This window comes from Topomyia yanbarensis, chromosome 2, assembly GCF_030247195.1.
Source record: "Topomyia yanbarensis strain Yona2022 chromosome 2, ASM3024719v1, whole genome shotgun sequence".
Classification (NCBI taxonomy): Eukaryota; Metazoa; Arthropoda; class Insecta; order Diptera; family Culicidae; genus Topomyia; species Topomyia yanbarensis.
The window spans coordinates 16,443,512-16,464,373 of NC_080671.1; the positions used below are offsets into that span (position 1 = coordinate 16,443,512).

The window sequence follows — 20,862 nt, forward strand, 5'->3', positions numbered from 1 at the left end:
CCAAGGTAAACAATAAAAACCTGTTTTAATCTACCTAGCGGCGGAATTGTGCCTTTCTCATTTCTCTAAACTATGGCTTGGTGGCTGGTTATGTTCAACATAATTATGGAAATGTCCATTCCATTCTTAGTACATTTTGCACTTATACACAATGGCTTACCAGCTTGATGAGCTACGTGTCGACGGTGAAACACTTGAAACAAAAATATCATACTTAATTAACCTAATCAGCATTAGTTCAATGTTATCTGCTTGCTAACTCATTTTGTCATGCGGGGGTGGGTGTGTGAGGAGGGCGAAAATCCCACGAACGAAGCCAGCTTAATTAGGTATGCTTTGTTATATAGTGGTCGTTAAAAGAGAGTGGTGGGGGGTATGTGGGCTGGATGGGGTGTTGGTCTGAGGGGTGATTTAAGGGGATTTTACATGGAAGGGGATCGAACAGTGGAGGGGGGATGATATACCCCTCTTCGTATATCATCAACTAAGCTCATGTAAGTACACCATAATTGATCATCTAAACATCTACGTGTAGTACCCTCTCGCGGTTCTACTGTCAATTTTGAATAAGTGGTAGTACAAACTTGGATTTAATTATATGGACTTCGCTAGAATATAAATTCCCTCTCCTTTTGATCAAACCGTTGATGCGTGCAGATCATTCATTCTACTCCTTTTCGGATTTTTGGTGATTGGAAATTGAGTCACTTCCAGGTATGAATACTGGCACTTGCGAGAAGTGTGCTTCTTTTAATCCCTTCAAATAGAATTTTCGAGTGATGTGGATTTGGCTTAGGATGTTGTTTAATTCTCTTCTGCTAACGACTAAGGTTGTACTTAACTGAAACAGGAGTTTGGATGATATAAACCGGAGGTAAGAGGGGGGATGTATTGATATATCTGCTCATCGAGAAGTGTCTTTTATTCTCTTGGTAGTGAAGAATACATCCGTAGTGTCTATGTTCTCCACGTCGTTATTTTTGTTAATCTTAACCTTACCACTTCCCCAATCCTTCCCAGCAGTATAATGATGAAAAGACAAATCACGGCAAAGCACAAACCACGATCAACATGGGGCACGTGTCATTTGAGATTCTGTATAAAGCATTCGTCAAAATGGGCCCAGTACGGTTTCTGGCAGAGCGATCGACCCGGGATTTTGCGGGGGAAGTGAATTTGTGTGCAATCAGGATGGAGTGGTGGTCGCTGTTGTAGATGTCTGGGAGTATTGACCAGAGGCGATCAGAGGCGAGGGTTATGGAGCACGTCGATGGCGGATATGTCCTCTGGTGAATGATTATTGCTTCGTTGTTCTGAACTGTCCTCATGATGTCGTTTCCGCGAAGGAGGTGAGATTTGGATCAGTTTTCGAGTTTCTTGCCAACCTCTCTGACATCTTGTAGGGTTACTGCTGCCTAATTCATCTTAGCTCCCCTATTCATCTCACCCATTTGAACACATTAGTTAGAGCAGTATTTTTTTATTTCGTTTGTTTGACACGGCTCATAGCGGTAGCTTAACGGAGTCGTGGATCTTTCATGTGTTTACAATATGTGCAAAATAAAAATAAAGGAGCAAATATTATTGATTACCCGTTGGATCTCGTGCGCGCAACTTTTCATTGCGAGCGGAGACCTTCTTTCGCGGCTCGCCTACTGCGTCATGGGGATCATTTAATTCTTTTCTATCGTTAAAGGTGTCTTGGTGCTCGCGTTCAGATGTTCTTTCCTGCTTATTACCCTTACGGGAGACCAGCGTAAATTCGTCATCATTGTTTTTATCTTCTTCGCCGATATTGCTTACAGTGTTTGGGGTGCTGGATGCTGCTTTTGCAGTTGTCAATATGGACTGAACAGCTACATTTTGCAACCGTTTGTGGTTCGGGTATTGGTATTGAAAACTCTTTTTTGGGTTGGTTTTCCGTGGATTCGTTGGCATTCTCCTCTGTATCTTCCGCGCAAGGTTGTCCGTGGTGTGCTGTCTGATTACAATACTTGCACATAGGAGTTTGGCCCTCATGGGTACATAACGTAGTTTGATTAATAGTAGCTTCGCGGGTTTTAAGTTTTATAGTCAAGTGGGAGGGTCTTTCAATCCGCATCCTCACCACAAGAACACCGTTAGGTGTACCGGGAAGAAATTTCTCCACGTATCAGGTGTAACGAATTCTACTTCTCCGTATTGCGACATGTATTCTACAACTAGATCAGGAGGGGTACGTGGTGATAGGTTATGTACCTTTACATCTACATAGTCTTTTTCTATATACACGGGAATCTTAATTCCAACTTTATCACTTTCAGCCACGTGCTTCAAGTATTTCTGCAAAACTAAACGTTCGGCTTGGGCTAACGTGTTGAATGATACGAGTACTACATTGCGAAGATGATGATACTGGATGTATCATAACCTCCTTGAGCTTAAGCTGTATCTTCACCTTCAGCAGGTATTCCACTTCACTAAAACTCAATTTTATTGAACAGAATTTAAAGTCAACGACCGCTGTGTTGGGTCGGAGCAGAGTTTTTTCGTCAACTTTACTCATGACGGCAAGAATAAATTAAATGTTTCCTTTGTTCTCGAGACAATGCACACTAGATCGAGAGGTTGCTATTTGTTGCTCACTTGGTTCGATTGTACGTCTGACTTGGGCAGAAGTAGAAAGTAGACTGAGTTAGAGCAGTATTAGCTCAAATGGTAGGATGAATAAGGGTACGTTGTACTCGACTTTTCGCTTCGCTCAAACGCGAGCATTTCACATTTTCCAGGCAAAAAATTTAACTGCACTGCTCTTAGGAACGAAGCAAAGATGATGATACCTATTTAAGCGCAATTCAGTCACTCTAAGTCGAGTTATCAACGAAATAGTGTGACATCCTGACTAATGAGATGAATAGGGGCCCGTCTACCCTATGTAGATGTTTCCTCCGCTCCGCATTTCCCGTAAGTAGCCAGATGGAGATGTCAATGTTTTCCAGGATGTGTGTTTCTTTAATTACCAGGGCGATGGGATTGTGGCGAGCGATGAGAGCCTGAAGGTCCCCGGGATTGTGTCTTGGTCGGTTGGTGTTCCATTGGGGTGCTCAGTGCGGGGGGCATGGTGGAGTCGGTGCTTGAGCATTTGTTGATGTTGAGTTGTTCCTCGGTTTAATGCTCGATTGGATGGGTGTATAGCCCTTCAGGTGACCGCGGAGGGTATGTTTATAGGTGAGCTCATTTTCCGCAGGGTTATTGCAGCGATGACGGTGGGGGTCACAACTTACAATGGATGTTGCTTGTATATTGGCTTCTGGTTCGTTGTCTACAAGGGAGTTAAAGGCGCTGGGTTCAATTACCAACCCCGCACATAGGGTTAGTGTTTTCCAAAAGAGATTTCTCTAACCCGAAAAGAGGCGAATGACCATAAGGTTAAAACCTCTATAATAAAAAAAATATTATTGCGGACACTTAGTAGGCAACTCTTACATCACTGAAATTCCTTAGATTCACCGACACGCTGATGCGCCTGAATCGACACTTTAATATGAGCAGAACGCACTAAAACAAAAACCTGAAACTGTTTTAAAAACAAATATTCACAATTTTTATTGATTTTGAAAAGTAAAATTGATGGGAACGAAAATTTCACGCGTCCGATGCACAACGCTTGCTTTGATCCCATGACTCGGCACTCCAAGCCTCGGAAAAAATCTTCAAAGTTTTAGGGTTCCTATACCATTCATTTATAAGAAACGTATACTCATACCCGCAAGCTGCAAACTCATACAACCTAGTAATTTGTGGTACTTGATTGTTTTAGGTGATAAATTATGTCTTGTAGTTAACATTGTGAAGCTTGATTTACTTTTTCAATTTTCTAGAAGATCAATGTACTACAAGTGCAGTTGGTATCATCTTTTTATTCTCATTGATTCCAAAAATCTGTCTCTTAATGTATAAACAATACACGTATCTACATGGGGTAGCATTATCATGTAATACAATATCGCTACGTAAAATTCGCTTGACCACACAAGAAATCGAAACTTAAACATTGACTTGACGGAGATACGCGAAAAAATTTTATGAGTCATGTACCGAGCGCCTCCATAAATTTTCTTATAACATTGCGTTTTAATGATTGCAAATCCTTTTCCTCAGAAGTACAAACACTTCAGATTGCAATTCCATAACCTTTTTGCACAGGAAATGTTTTGCTTTGCAATATTTAGTCAAGATTGGTGATATATTTTTCCAGCGGATCGTTTGTTCAAACGTGTATAGCGCCACACAGACAGAGGGCAATGTCATGTGAAACGTAGAAGACGTGGGTTGAGGTTACGATGAAACGAACCATTGTTGTGATTTCAGTTTGCTGGATTGGAAGAAGGAGGTGTCCGACAGAGCCGACCCATGCTACCAGCAGCGGTTAATGACTTTTTCGGGACGTTGCTCTTTCTTGTTTCTCTTTCCGTCGGATTGTTCCGGCACCGGCATTGCCTTCATTGTATTGCATTGGGTTTTCCCCCACCGATCGATTTTATGAATGTATACCCATTAACCATCGAACGTGTAATCATAGTTTTGACATAGGTCTCCTTTTAGTAGCGTTTTGGCAAATCACGCATGAATGAATGGTAAAAAAAATTGTGCTTTCGCTGGTCATTTCAGATTGGTTGAATTTTCCCCAACCACAATTAATGGAATATTCTTTCTCTAATGTACGGCTTAAAATTAAAATGTAATGCTCTTTTATTCAGGTTGTTCTCTTTTTAATGTAATATTTCATCTGTTCAATAAAATTATTTTATTACTCTCAATATATGCTTCTAATTCTTAACGCCAGTTTATCATTCGAAACTTTACTTGTGTCGTTTGTTGTTAAACATCTCACTGAAGGTTAAATATTGTTGTGCTATGTGTCTGAAACGTGTTCTTTCGGTTAAATTTATTTTCGATCTACAATTTTGGTTCCGAACCAAGAAAACAGCAAAACGTGAACCTTTGGTTCGTCTAACCCGACAGAAAATATACATCTTCTAATAAAAAAAAACAATCCTTTGATTCGGTGCTCCCGCTTGTCACTGGTTACTGGGTTCTGGGTCGATTGGAGTTTTTTTGTAGGGATTTCTCTTATCCCCTGCTAGTTGTTTGTATATGGCTATTTCTTCTTCTACTGAAGGAAGATCCAAATATATATATATTCTTTTCATTTGCATGTTTTTCGACTCTATTTTGAATGTCAATACGTTCGTTCTTACGTGAGTGTATGTGAATGTAACATTATGAGTGGTTGTATAAATAATAGCATTTATATAACAAGAGCAGACAGCTACTGTCTGTGGTCGATAAAGCACTACCATCGTGTGACAAGTTGTTATGTATCATCATATTCATGATTTTTTTTTGCTATGGAATATTCTTTATCGTATTATGATTGATTCGTTTTTTCCTGCCAGTAAACTTTAGTGATCTTCTAACGAAATCAAATATAGCGCAATGTATAACAATATTCATATGAATATATAAATTGTGAATAGGTATTTTTGGTTTGTCGATTGTAAATGAAGCTGAGATCATGCCATCGTTTTACCACATCCTGACTTTTTGCTCAAATATTTAAAATGACTATATTTGCATGATACAGTCATCTGTTTCAAACACAACTCTAAATCTCTGTTGCTTGCTAAAAAAAGAGCCTCCGATAACCTTCATTGTCCGGCAACTTTCCTGACCAGAGCAAGTAATTAATGATAAACATGATCAAAATGACAATAACAAAAAAGAAATGAATTTAGAGGTCGAATCGAATGGCGAAGAAGAAGGAAGTAAGGATTAGTTTGTCCGGGACCGTTATTTTTTCCGGAAGCGTTGTCCACACTCGAGTCAATAGTACAACCGGTCCCGTTTCAGCTCGTTGTCCAGGTCGGCCAACTGCTGGAGGAAGCCCTCGTTCGGTCGGATATCGCGGTGCATGCGAACCGTCCGGATCGCTTCGGCGGCGGACATCTTGCGGGCGATCATCAGGTAAGCGAGGACGCAGGTTGCCGAGCGGGACATGCCCACCATGCAGTGTACCAGCACTTTACCTGTAGAAGAACAAAGTAGAGAACATGGAAAATGTGTTAATATTAGAAATATTGAAGAAGAAAATGACGTATGCGGATGATTGGACAAACAAAAGAAACATTTAATTCAAACATTGTTAAATGTTTGTTCCATTATTGTGATTATTCTAAAACATATTTGGTCCAGTTGAAGCTAAAACTAAAACAATTTCGATTTGCTTAAACCATAGACTGTACACTAGACTGCGCAAAAAAATAAATTTTTGAAAACTCAATTGGCCTGCCCTGATTTAATTTCTAGTTCTACCAGGAGCACATGCTCCAAATTTGAAGCAAAACGGACAAGCCCAGCTACCGGATCAACATGCCTGAAGATTGTATGGGAAATTTCGACAATTTGCATGGAAAAAACCCAAAAGCTCGCATTTTCACCACTAGGTGGCACTGTATGCATCTGATTATCACTGAAAGTTAAAATAAGACAGATAATTTAATTGTCTACAACTTTGTTGAGAACTGCGAGTCAATCCGGATTTGATAGAAGATATTATTAAACTTTTAACGAAGTGATACCTGAATTATTTTTGCATGGAGTCTAGCAGCGCATGATTGTGTATCACTACTCGATTCCCATGAAATATACATTTTTGTGACATAATGGCTAGGTTTAGTTCAATAGTATGTTTTGAAGAATTTTAAGTAAATAACAAGAGTCATGTTTTGGTTAGAAAATTTTAGTTTCGCCTGATACCCCATAGAGGGCGCCAACACTAACTTTTCGAAGAAGAGAGATAGGATATCGATATGTTCAGAAGAATTACTGAAAAATACCTGTTCTACAACTTCGTAGAAGACACCTAATTTCTATCTATTCTAACCGTACGGTCGCACCTTACGCTGAACTACACTCATGAGGTTCTGTACAACGTCTGGCTATAGCTTCGTCTGTACGGAAAACCACTTTTTATTCATGTCTTCCTCAGATTTGACCTCCTTGGGATGCTTCCATAGTGCTTGCTTTATAGTTGTCAATATTTTCCGATAGGTTTTAGTTCCGGTGCATTGGGGGCAGGTAGTCAACAGAGGAAGCAGACGCTTCTGTAGACACTCCTTGAGGTATATTTCCCCGTTTACAGTCACGGTAGTCACGAACGTCACACTCCGTTTGCCACATGAGCAGATCGCTTGCAAAATCATGTATTTATTGTAAAGTTTCTGCTTCTTCCGGAAAATCAAATTTATGATGGGCGGTGAAGAACAGTAGCCCCGGAAGCTGCCAGAAGTCCGCCTTCACGTAAGTGTACAGTTTTCGGGCACAGATAAAGATACTGCAGGCCACCCGTTGATTTCACCGGCTGCTGTCTGTACACTGGCGCGCAGTACACGTACGTTGGGAGCCCGTTGCGTTGCAATAACCTTACCTTTAGGCCAGCAGTTTCGATCAAAATTTGGATCGACGATTACTACAATGTCGCCGACAGCAATTGGTTTTGCTAGAGCAAACCACCTGGTTCTGCGTGTGATCGTAGGTAGATATAGACGGATCTACTGCTTCCAGAATAAGTTCGCCATGATCTCTGATTGAGTACGACAATTCCTTCTATGTACCGGACTGTCATCGAAGTGAACCCACGATCTCAGACCGTTTACTGAGCCTAACAGAAAATGGTTAGGTGTTTGCACAGGTTATTCGTCGTTATTCAGGTGAATGTCGGTCAGTGATCACGAGTGAGTTGACAATGTTTTCTACCTCGGTCAACGGCTCTGATACACTTCTACGTGTCTACTGGGCTTGCTTAAATTCAACAGCTGCGGAACAGATTTTCCTAAGGAAAGCGAGCACGATGAATTGAAGGTCCACTACTGGGAGTGACTTGAGGTAACTTTGTTAGCCAGTTTTCCGAAATGAAGCTGCTCGATTCTCTGCTTGATCACCTTGTTTGTAGCTTGGAAACTTTTTTATAATTGGGTGGCATTACGCATCTCGATTCGATCAAAATTCTATCGACTCGACCTTGTTTCGCATTATGTATTTCGAACCGAGCTCGAAAGTAAATTTTCGTTCGAGTTCGCTCGAAGAAGTACTAGATTATCGAGAAGTGTTGGCATTATGGAACCATAACAATCGAACTCGAAAGCGACTCGAGTCGAACGTATTTGCTCGATAGTTTGATTGCTGTCGACTGTCGTTCGAGATTCTGATTTGAGTTTTTGTTTCATGTCATTCTTTAAATTGGTTAACAATCGGAATACTTAAAGGATATAAAATTACCAAAAGGTGTAAAAAGCTCCCACGTATTTTGAGCTACTTTATGTTATATCTATTTTCACCATCAGGAACATACTTTTTTTTGGAAAAAGTAATACTAAATATTGATGATAAATTATCCTACACCAAGTAATAATAAAAAAGTGTTAAAACAAATCGATGGAGCAAAGTGAAGGCACATTGACTTGTCTCATCGCTATTTGATAGATGTATAGAATCACAATCATTTTTGATTTCAAAGCGGTGATTTAAACAATTTTATATTCTAATTGATTCATTTGTTCTCTATACCTACTATACCTCAATTGTTTTCAATATCACAATATAGCCTTCAATTCAATACCATAATGTACGTTTTATACACCAACAAAATTAGGTGTTATATCATCATTTGCATTAAATGCATGAAAATACAGAATATTGTCTTATATAGCAAAGAATGAATCAAATTGAATTATTAACAAATTTTAGTGCATCAACCGATTAATAATTATGCCATCTACAATTTCTGGAAACACTTCATTTTGATTATGTTCTCGCTATCTCTAGTTGTGTGCTATAACGAAACCATTAATTAATAAGTACATGGAAAACCCAGCAAACACGAAAACGAATTTTTGTCTTGACTATTTCAACTAAAAATGGCTATTATAACGAACTAGTTTTTAAATTTTTGCGTCATCATTTGCTGAAAAAATTGTTGCTTTTGAAAGCTATCAGTTTCCTGAAAAAAACCCTGAAAATAAAAAAAATTAATTCAAAATTAGCCATTTTTTATTGAAAAGGGCTGTTTGCTCGCTTTGATTATTTTCCAAAAAAAATGATAAAAGCGGGTTCGAAGTTGTGTTGTTTTAAACAATTATTTAGATATTAAATATGTTATTTAATCTAAGAATAATTGTGAATAACTCATTTTGCAGATAATACATTCCATCATGCGACTGAGATCCGAATAAGAGAAACCACCAGCTAGGCATTTCGATGTTTCGGTGCTTAAACTTAAACAGCGAGAAATATTAAAATTTTTGGTAAGAAGTTCAAGAATACAGTTATATCCAACTAAAATAATGCCCAAGCATTGAAAAAAGGTGGTGAGGGTGAGAGACGTCAACAAATTATGAACATGTTTGGGTCATTTTATTTACCACTATCACTATTTTTATTCTGTGAATTTGACGCTCATCGGAAAGAAACAAAACAAACTGCAATTTTGTTTACACTGAAAAAAATTCTTAGATGGAATTAAAATTATCATGCGATGAACAAAATCATTAGTCATTACTCGTTTTCTGCAACGTAGCATTTTTGGTGCATTGTAAATAGTTCGTTTCGTTTAATTCACGAACTGAAAAAATGGCATCTTGATGAACGAAAAGTTGAGTAGTTTTACATATTTAATGTACGGGTTATTCCACGTCAAATTTACAACCACGATTTTAATTCCTACCAAAAATTCTTCTTACATTTTTAGCAGAAAATAATTGACATCTATTTTTTGTTTTGGCTGAATGCGATAGATTTTTCAAGTTTTGAGCTTTTGAATTTTATGAATTGGATCATTTTTCAACCACTGATATCTCGGAAACTCTTCTTTTTACGGAAAAATTTATTAATAATAAAAAGTGCATTTTCGAATGAGCTCACCAATAAAAATCTGATATAGCTATTTTTTGTTATTTATGTTATGAATTCTGCAAATGTTAGAAACATATTGAAAAAAACAACCTTGAACTAATAAGTTTTTTATTCTATGAAAACATTTATAATCATATTGAGAACCTTATTACTTTACGAGATATTTCAATTAAAGCTCGCCCATGACATGGCGTTTAATGTAAAATTGCCCTTTTTAATGTTATAATTGTAATTTCTCGCAGACTATTTTGACACAGCAAAATTTTTACACAATATTTTTAACATGATTTTTATTATTTGAAGAAAAAATAAACAAAAAAAAATATCCAACTTTATAAAAAAGACTCAATTTTTCCGTCAAGCTCATGCGAAAATGCAACTTTTTATATTTAATATTTTTTTTCCATGAATCGAATACTTTCCGAGCTATCAGTGATTGAAAAATGTTTAATTTTTCTAACTTTAAAAGTTGAAACAAAAATTCCTGTCAAATATTTTTAGCTAAAGAATGCAAGAAAAAAAATTGGAATGAACTAAAATTTTATTTGTAAATCTGACGTTGATTGGCCCGTACGATGCATAAAAGTTATCATCGGTGACTAAACTATTTTTCGTGAATGAAACGAAATGATTCATTCTTTTATTAATTGTTTTATATAGTATAAATATTTTTGGAAAGGGTAAATTTATTTTTCGTACATAAAAGGAAAAAAATCGTATTTCCATATTACATGGGATCTTTTTGGATCGATGTTTGACAACATCGATTTTATTTCAAAGTCCTCATCCCTATTGTGTACTAGAAAAAAATGTTATATTTGCGAAACTTATCCATATATATATATATATATATATATATATATATATATATATATATATATATATATATATATATATATATATATATATATATATATATATATATATATATATATATATATATATATATATATATATATATATATATATATATATTCGATAACAAGCAACTAAAAACTAAATAAATTAAATCAATTCCTATATTTTACCAAAGTTGGTTTTATAAAACTTATTCGTAGCAGAATTAAAAATATTTTTTCTCAGTGTATACTCTTATTTGACAGTTTGCGCTCGAACAGGCAGGCGAAATCTAGTACCGCAATCTAACAAGCTCGAACGCTTGGTCGAATGCGATACGCAATGCCGCAATTTAGTCGAAACGACTTCAAAACGTTTCGAATCGAGTCACTCGAATCGAGATGCGGAATGCCACCCCAGTATTAACAATGAATTCGCGTCGCAAAGGGTTAAGGCCAATTGCAGCAGGCCGTGATTCTGATTGTGATGTTGAGTGTACGGTTCAGATATGTACTGCCCATAAAAGCATAAGAGTCCCATATTGAAAAACAGCAAGCCGAAAAAAATGCTGTTCAGGATTTACATTTTCAATGAGCCTTATGGATGGGACAACCATGTTTTGGTATTTTTTCCGATGTTTTCTGAACAAACATGGTAATATTATTTGTGCATTGTGATTCAGTGGTGATACAGAATACAATCCAACAGACAACTCATTTTCAACAAAAATCGATATGGGACTCTTATGCTTTTAAGAGCAGTGCAGGTGTAGGGATCAGACAATCGCCTGGGAAATAGCGTATATTTGTTCACGCTTGAAACCGCATTGATCAGATTATAAGTGCAAAAATCATCGGGGAGTTTTTATGTTTTTGAAATCATGGGCGTAGTTGTGCATGGATGATCACGATTGCATGTTTGTAAGTTCACGCGTTCGATCGCGTGGGCTTTTGCATGTCGTCGCTGTTGTGCTATCTTATGACAAGCGCCGTTTAGCACATTTCGAGAAAAACGATTGTTAAAATTTGAGGTTGAATATCTTGAAACTTATAAATAGTAGATACAATTCAGAGAAGACAATTGAAGTTTCTATATATTCTGTATTATTCTCTCAAATATTACGAAGATCGGTTGACTATATTGAGAGCTTTTACTGAAAATGTAAACAAAAATCGCACTCATATGTGTCATATGTGTGTATTAGTGACAAAATTTGTATGACGTGTTATAATTGTGCATGGAAAATTTTCTATACAAGTAAAGCACCAATTTTAAACTTTTATTCATATCTTCGGCTTTATTTAGTCTAGAAGCAGTCGTCATTTTCAAGCAAATTGTTCAAGGAGTCAAGAAAAAATAGTAATTTATGGTTACAGTGTTGCCAAACATGCAATATTGTCAGTTTAAAAGTAAAACTGCATTTTTCTTGCAAAATATGTATTTTTATTGTGAAAACTATTATGCCAGTGTGTTCCTAAGATATTTTTGCATACAAAAACATCTAAAACTTCATTATAACTTTAGCCAATCCCAAGATCTAGTGATTTGAGGCAAAAAACTCACAATTTATCATCACGTTTCTCGCTATATTTCAGTAACCAAGCAAAATTTCAACATTTTGTAAACGCCACTTTGTAGAGTTTTTTTAAGATGAGTAATGTGGCATACCTAACTCAGTTCATCCCAAAATGGCGTTTGTCATAAGATGGCACAAAAGTGACGATTTCGCGTGTGTTTTTGAATGATCGCGCGAACCGTGAATATGATTCTGAATTTTCGGTGTGCGGTTCAGAAGCTAGACGAGAGTGAGTTTCCCCGTATTACTATAGTTCCCGATCATGTCACTATGGAACGTGTCGTCTAATAAATATAAGCGTTATTTTTTGATCAGCCCATTTTAATGAAAAAGCCTAGGTTGCTAGGACCGAGGGTAGAGACTTCCGGACGAGACCGATTAATGATCGCGGAAACACGCCCGTGTTTGTAGGTTTACGTTTGAGACCGCATTTGTACATTTATAAATGCTAAAATATTCTCTTTATCACCGGGGTGTTATCAAGCTTGCGAAATCGCGGTGGTAGGTATTCGTAGATGATCGCGAACGGCTCAAGCGTTTGTATGTTAACGTGTTTGTCGCGTGTGCTGCTCCAATACTCCGGCAGTAAGATATTCCATCACTGCCGTCGAGTAGACGGGTGCTCCGGAGTCGGTACATTCGGCGTAGTGACCCTTTCTCAGCAAACGATGGGTTCAACGGTCAGGAAACTGTAGACCGGCACGAACCAAGCGTGATTTTAGCTTTCTCTTTACCTTTCGTTCTTTACCGCATCCAGACATAGCGAACGTACTTGTAGTGTAGCCAGCACGAGTGTAACACACGAACGGTGCCGCACTCTCATACGACTCTCGGTTTTGTACTCGGTTCAGTTTACGTTCAACGGCCAGCCATCGAACGAAAATAATTCATTTCCTTCGTCAAAGAACTGCTTCCAAGAAATCCATTATTTCCGTTATTTTCAGTAATTGTACATTCTAAGAAATATGTTACAAAATTGTTGCACATATTTCCAATCAGATAGCGCAGAAATTTGTTTTTTTTTTCATTTAGTACAACGCTAGATCGGATAAAACTCCGGCGGAAATTTATGAAATGGGGTCCAACATCTTCAATTTTTGGTTTATACACTTTGAACACTTAGCTTAGCTTCCAATGTCCGTGTTAGTTGGCAATATGGGAAAAAGCACTGTTTATAGGGTATCCGTAATCAAGATTTGCAGACTTAATTAGCTTTGTTTGATGAGTATATTTTTGAAACAAAATAATATATACTCCCTGAAAAGAAAAAGTTGGGTGGTTAATGTTAGGGACATGTCCAGAACATCGTGATTGCTCCTACGACTGTTAATCCAATTCTAATGATAGTTAATGGAATTGAAAATCTACTGTGGTTTTAAATGCACCGTCTGTCGTCTTCAAACATCTGGCTTCGATTAATTTCACAAATATTCAATTTAAGATTTGCGGCTGAAATTTTCATGAAACGACTCACAACCAACCACGAACAAACTTCGGTTGGAAGTTCTGTCCGAGTCAGACCTACAATCGAGTCAAGTTAGACAACTAGCAGAATCTACATGTAGTGTGCATTGTCTCGGGAACCAAGGAAATATGGTATTTATTCTTGCCGTCATGAGGGAAGTTAACGAAAAAATTCTTTTTTGCCCCAATGCCGCAGTTGTTAACTTCAAATTTTGTTCCAACAACCGAGCTTTCGTGAATATCTTCTAAAGGTGAAAATGGAGCTTAGGCTTACGGAAGTCTCCGCAATGCAGTATTGAGTCGAACGTTTTGTTTCACAGAACCACTTAAAAACTAGGTTAAAAGTGACAACGTTGGAATTCAGTTTCCCATATATGCTATGTCCGTCAGCGCTATATAAGACAGTGAACTAGGTACTAATTAGATGAATTCGATATACTATATCAAATTCCGACCAGAATAGATTCATAATATCAGTAAGCTCATAACATTAGCTCTACCATAAATATGTTAGCTGACCTGTCGAAATAGAAGGTCAAGTCACGCAACGGATTATTTGGTTTAGCTTACGCATTTACAACTAATACCACCGGAATCGAAATTTCGATGGAAATTACATGATCGGGATCTTACACATTTGATTTAAGCGCGATTTGCGCAGCTTTTCGTTTATCCGACAAAAGTTTAATAGTTTTTCTTCCACTTACCTCCGCTATTGATTCCATTCTCGATAAATTTGGACGCGATGTAAAAGTACCGGCTGATGTCCGTCGTCGGCTGGTCCAGCATCGGGAAGCCCATGTACCTGAAAGTACAACTAAATCCTTTCAACGGTGGCGTCCGAACTCATCGCACACACTGTCATTCGTATCGGTAATCTTGTTTCTCATCAATCCGCAGACGAGTGGATCCTCCCAAATCTTGTTTCGGGTTTGGAACCACCGCTGAGCTGGCTCTGTACAGCGATGAAAACGCAATCCCGATTCCGAATGACAGTAACTGCCAAATGAACTAGGGAACAAGTGCCAGTGCGAGAGTTTTTGGGGTGCAAACGGTTGCCTGATTGTGTAAAGCGGGGAAGCTCATTTTTCAAGCTGCCACACGAAGGCTACAGAATGACCTACCTAACCCCGGACATGTCCCGATAGTAGCTGTGCCCAGTGTCCACCTGCCCGAAGCGGGTTCCTTCGGCCGTGTTCAGTACGTGTGTGATTCCAATCAATCGTAAATACTGCTTGTTCCTCGCTGATGCCCTATAATTGGAAAAAGCGAAGAGACCGAAGATTAGTTTTAATTGTTTGCACTGGGGTGATTAGCCCGGTAAAGTCAAACAACGAATTGTGCTGGTCACCGATTTGGCCTCGGGGGCACGGACGCGAGAGCAATGTTCGGGACGACCAATCATCAGATTTGTGTTTGAAGTGTTTCGTTAGATAGCTAGGTTCATCGGGTGCTGATTGCAGACATGCACGGCCAGCGATATTTTTGTGTGTGTTTGGTTTCGAAGGAAACCGTGACAACGGGTAAATATAATAATAAAATATTGAGCAGAATTTTAAATGGATTGAGTTGAATATATGTCCAATGTACACATAAAAACGATTCTTTGACGTGGTATAAGACCAACGGGTACTGGTTTTAAATATGTGTACCTTTAAGCTTGTATACATTGCATGAAACAAACTACTATTCAGGATTAAATTCCGCTCAACATTTTCCTTCCCCTTCGGTAGGCACGTGCTGACCGACCTACTTTCATTTCACTAGTCAAGAAAATTTCGCATAGATTCCCCCTATCAAAGGAAGAATTTCCCAAGCGAATTTGCTGTTTCCACACCGCTGAACTTTGCGGCGGAAGGTAAAGGACGAACTACATTTAGATACGGGAACAATGAAAAGCCGGAAAATGTCGCGGTGCACATGCGGTCGAGAGACAGATACAGGTAGAAACTTTTCCTCTCTCTCCATACAGGTACACATATATACTCACGCATCACCAATGTACAGCCTAGGGTAAACTTCATCACAGTCAACGTCGTATAATGCACATTCGGAGCGTCGCAGGCCCAGCAGCGGTCGGCAGGGTGTCACGGAATAGTGGAGGATCCGCTGCAGCTGCCGGCCAGTGGTCTGATCTGCCATCTTGTCGTTATTGCGGTAGTGGGTAAGGTACTGTGGAATGAGAGGAAAAAGAAAGAATAATCTACCATCAGTGATGTTTGCGAAAGTTGGAGATTATTTCGGGTTTTATATAGCTTTTTACTAAGTTCTCTTTCACCGACAGCGAAACTTTCAATTAAAATTATGTAGCATTGTGCAAATCCATTGCAAGGTCAGATTTGTTTTTCTTCTACTGCGGTTACGGTTACTGCAAGTACCGTGAAGCGCTCGCTATCCAGGTCTAGGCACTTTGATGGAAACCAACCAGAATGAAAGGGTGGTGCTCCAGTTTGTAGTCCAATTAGTGTTGTGTAGCGGATTACCATGTTGAAGGCACTCGGGCATATTCATTCATGGAAAAGTACATCGGCTGGGGTGTGTGTAAACGGGTATGATAATACGATGGTTGATTTATTCATGAAATTCAGAGAAAGACATTTTCAGCATTGTATTCTAGAATAATCGATAGACACTTATCAATGTCGTACCGATTATGGCGAAAGTTGAGCATTGTGTTATGAGAACTTTGGGGCTATTTAGCAATGTTTACAATTTTTACTTTTCACTTTTCATAGTCATGATGATCAGGTGAAACAGGTTTTGAATTGACGGTACGCCAAAAGACAAACTCACGGAATACAATCCGTTCATAGATTAGTGAAAAAACACGATTTCGTCTACTGAACATTTTATTATAATCGTGACCAAGTTCCTGAAATTATGGCACATTCTTTCGCGACGATACAACGATTTGACGAATCTTGATTCCAATATGTTATAAATTTATCAAATAAACACCTACGGCAAAATTTATTACAGATTCGGAAAGTATACAAAATTCCAAGAAAGATTTAATGAACATAAACTGTATATACTGGAAGAGGATTGTTTTATGACCGATAATGTAACGTGACGTTAGAACGCGTTTTAAATTAGAACTTTCAACATATTTCAATAAAAGTCAAAATATCTTCTCTTTAAGATTTTTTATCCAGAACCAATCTTCTATGATGTATTTTTAAATAACATACAAATAACTAGGTGGCATCAAATATATTTTTTGTTTTGTTTCTTTTTAAACATCTTTTAACTTTCGTGACGTTACAACGCTCCTTTCTCAGAAAAGCGTTATCTCATTGCGTTGTAACATCACAAATATCACATATTTAACAAACAAAAATAAACAGGCAATATTGCTTTGCTTAGTTTGGTAAGGAATCAAGTTCCCTATCCTAGTTTATAGTAAGATATTTGTATTGTTGGGCTTAAGCGAATTTATATGACGAAGCGAGCACAGTTTAAGCGCCAGACAGTCAACAGTGCTCAATACATTGAAATATTGCATATATTATAGTTACAAGGATTCAGGAAAAACGAAACACGTCACATCGTCGTGATGATATGAAAGAATGTGTTAGAGGAAGATGGGGTTAAACGCACCCCTAACGAGATATGATCATAACTCAGCTATAGAACATCAATTGGGAGAATTCAACTGATGATATCGCTTAGCCAACATTTTCCTCAGTAATCACAATCATAACGCTTTGCAAAATATTCAAATACATGAAAAATATTCGATTCTTCAAAATCATTTAAAATTACCTTATGAAAAATAAGCGGGGCAAAACGCACCTTTTCGGGAGCAAAATGCATCACAACAATGCACAGTGGTCCAGATCGCTAAAGGAATTTTTACTTTCTGACAAACCTGTATAACTTAGCCGTATCATGTTATAGGATGAATTTGTGTACATCAGAAGATGCTTCTTTTTATTGGAATAGTTATTAGGGTGGTTCTAATTTATCTAAAATACGAAAATAAACTTTTTACTGATGAAAGATAAAATATCGTATTCGCCATTTTTTGCTCAAATATACTAAAAAGTATGGTCTTTCATGTGGTTGAAGCAGTATTCAATTTTAGGTGCCCGCATCAGCGATATTGAGCCTTGAAATAGACTATTTTTTAACAAAAAGTGTCCATGACTTTTTAAAGAAAAAAGTTAGACCTTCGGTGTCTTGGAGAAAAATACTCGGCTTGAAGTTTTCAATAAGCTGTTCAAAGGTTGTGTTAACAAAAAGTAAAAGATACGAAAGTTATACTAAAAAAACGTTTTTTTCAAGAACACCCTAATCTTTTTTTTAATTCAATTTGTATAACAAAAACTAAAAGAGAGAGAGCTTTAATATATTCAACAAATTTATTCAAAATAAGTTACTTTACAACTTTGTGGAAGACTGTGGAGCTCTATCTTGCATCAGTAAAAAGTTTATTTTCGTATTTTAGATAAATTAGAACCACCCTAATAACTATTCCAATAAAAAGAAGCATCTTCTGATGTACACAAATTCATCCTAAGACATGATATGGCTAAATTATACAGGTTTGTCAGAAAGTAAAAATGCCTCCTAAATTAGCGATCTGGACCACTGTGCAATGGGGCTTAATGCATTACAACAACGGGGCAGAATGCTCGGTGAACAAGCAAGTAGTTTTGTTTTCTGATGGGACGATTAGACAAAAGTGTGCCATTTAATAGGCTTAGCTTATGCGATTAGTAGGTTTTCAGAACGATTTTTCTGTTTTCGATTACAAAATCGGTAAAATCAAAGAAGAGGGCATTTGCCCCCGATGGAGCAGAGATATAAATTTAGCAAAAAGTATTTTGTAGGTTTTTCATAACATAACAACAGTATAAATAGAAGTTGAATGCACTGATGTAATAGTAAAACAGCATTTATAAGAGCTGAAAATCCTTGCTGTACGAGCCACAATATTTACATGAGAAGGGCACGTTAGGGGAGAGTGAGGACACTTGATTCTTGGGGATATTTGATTCCCTGGCCATATCTCCTAATCTACCTAATCTATACACATACAGTTATCACAATATAAACAGAAAATGAAGTATTTGGTCGTTTATGATGTTTAAAAAACAAGCCTGATGTATTACATTTGGTTTGGAAAAGTTGCATAATATTTTAGAAAATATGTGCTTAAATCTATCTCAAAGATCTTTCACAATTTTTTTTTAACGGTTGTATGATAAACACATGTTTCGAATTAAAGTTTTACTACACATACAAAAAATATTAAATTTTATTCACCTTATACAACAGGTATCTTTGATCCCTGTAACACTGGGTGTTCTTGATCCCTATTATTAGTTCTCTCAAACACTTTCGAAATGTATAGAAATAGAAAAACATTATTTTCATAACGTACCTGGCACTATTAATTGATCTAAAATGTTTTTTCCGTGAACAAATTATGGTATAATTTATTGAAGGTTGAAAATGCCAGATAAACAGCATTAACTTACCGCAAATACTTGTCTCGACTTTCTACTGTGGTTAAAGTTTCTCGTGCATATAAAAAGGTAGTCTTATTAATTAATCTGTCAGGATAGGTGGTTAGCTGAACTTTCGTATCTCTAGGTCATAGTGTGCTTTGTTTGTTTAGCCCTAGTAGGCGGGGGATCCAGTTACTACACGTTTTACAAAAACCTCGTTTTGACATGATTTTCGAAACTGTACATATTACTGACAGGACATATTATTCGGATTTACACATTATTCACAGGTCTTACAATTCGAATTGACTACCAGATGGCGAATTTTGCAACTGAAATTTTTATTTCATTGAAAAGTTATGAGCGTACCCACTCTCCCCTATTGTTTTTTGTTTATTTCACGAGCTGCTATTGATGTACCGTTAAAAAAATTTACCAGTATATGATTACTATGGCGGACTTCCGACTGATTTTACCCTTTTCTAGAAATTTTCAGCAGTTTTCGATATAAGCAAAGGGTGCATTTTTCCCCGGGGGGTGCGTTTTACCCCATCTTCCCCTACATCCAGTTGTCGATTTGACAGGATACGAAATGTCGGCAAACACCTATAAACACTCCTCCATTTATCTTTTTCGTGCTCATCTGAGACCATGATCACAGTCGAATAGATAATCGTCTATTTCGGATTTAATACCGGATGCGATATGATAATGTATAGCTGCTTCGATAGTGTATTTGGGCTTGCAACGAAAGAATCGGTTGGCTATTGACGTGCGACTACAACTGAGATTGCGGACAACCTTATAACAGGCGTCCCGTCGACGATAGCGGAGTCTGGAATGATTAATTGCTGGGAGGAAAGAAGTATTCAGGGAACGAATTATTATTAGTGCCTAGATACTAGCCCGAGAACAAAGTTCGGAAATTTTTTCCTCACAACCTTCCAACGCATGTCCTGGACTACATTGCTGTTGGCGCGATTTCATCAAAACGCATCATATGACCAGTAGAGTGGGACATGGTTATATAAAAAAAATAAGATTTGGCTTTGAGTAACTTTTTGGGTCACATTTAGCTCTCAGAACAACTCTGCAAATTTTTAGCTCGATCGGTGAAACTTTATTTTTGCGCCCACTGTTTAAAGTTTACATGGGATTTCGTATGAGGAAATTGTCTTTTGCAAATGATTTGCAAAAATTTTTGCAAAATAATTCTTCCAAGAGTCGCCCGTTACTTTCTAAAAATAAATAGATGTCTGATTTTTATAGGAAATTTGTCAAGGAAACAAAGTCTAGAAGACTGCAAAACGATCCGATACTCGTGGAAAAAGTTATTAAGCAAAAACTGATTGATGCCCCGAAGATTGATGAAAATTTTACTTTTCATAGCATCACTGCTTTTGACGGTCTAATTATATACAAAAAATTTAACTTTCTCCTATTATGTACAAAAAAGCCTCAATTTATCCCTCAAAACCTCAAGTGGCCAAATAGTATAGATAAACGATTTAGACACATTAAGAGAGGATTAAAACAAAATTGCGTATAATTGGACAACAAACAGCAGTGGTGCTAGAA

The 20,862-nt window shown here is 37.4% G+C and overlaps 1 protein-coding gene across 7 annotated transcripts in view; it reads right to left on the bottom strand.

The window, feature by feature from the left end:
- Window positions 1-4,713: 4,713 nt before the first annotated feature.
- Window positions 4,714-20,862, bottom strand: part of LOC131681691 (dual specificity protein phosphatase 3) — a 165,253-nt gene continuing 149,104 nt past the window's right edge. For 6 of the 7 annotated variants that reach the window (XM_058962661.1, XM_058962660.1, XM_058962659.1 and 3 more), the window contains exons 2-5: window positions 15,819-16,000; window positions 14,953-15,081; window positions 14,536-14,645; window positions 4,714-6,068 (exon numbers count right to left, since the gene is read on the bottom strand). In XM_058962661.1, coding sequence (XP_058818644.1) covers window positions 5,866-6,068; window positions 14,536-14,645; window positions 14,953-15,081; window positions 15,819-15,970 — 594 coding nt within the window. In that variant the 5' untranslated portion in view covers window positions 15,971-16,000 and the 3' untranslated portion in view covers window positions 4,714-5,865. The remainder of the gene's footprint in view (window positions 6,069-14,535; window positions 14,646-14,952; window positions 15,082-15,818; window positions 16,001-20,862) is intronic. The other variant, XM_058962657.1, reaches the window with a different exon arrangement.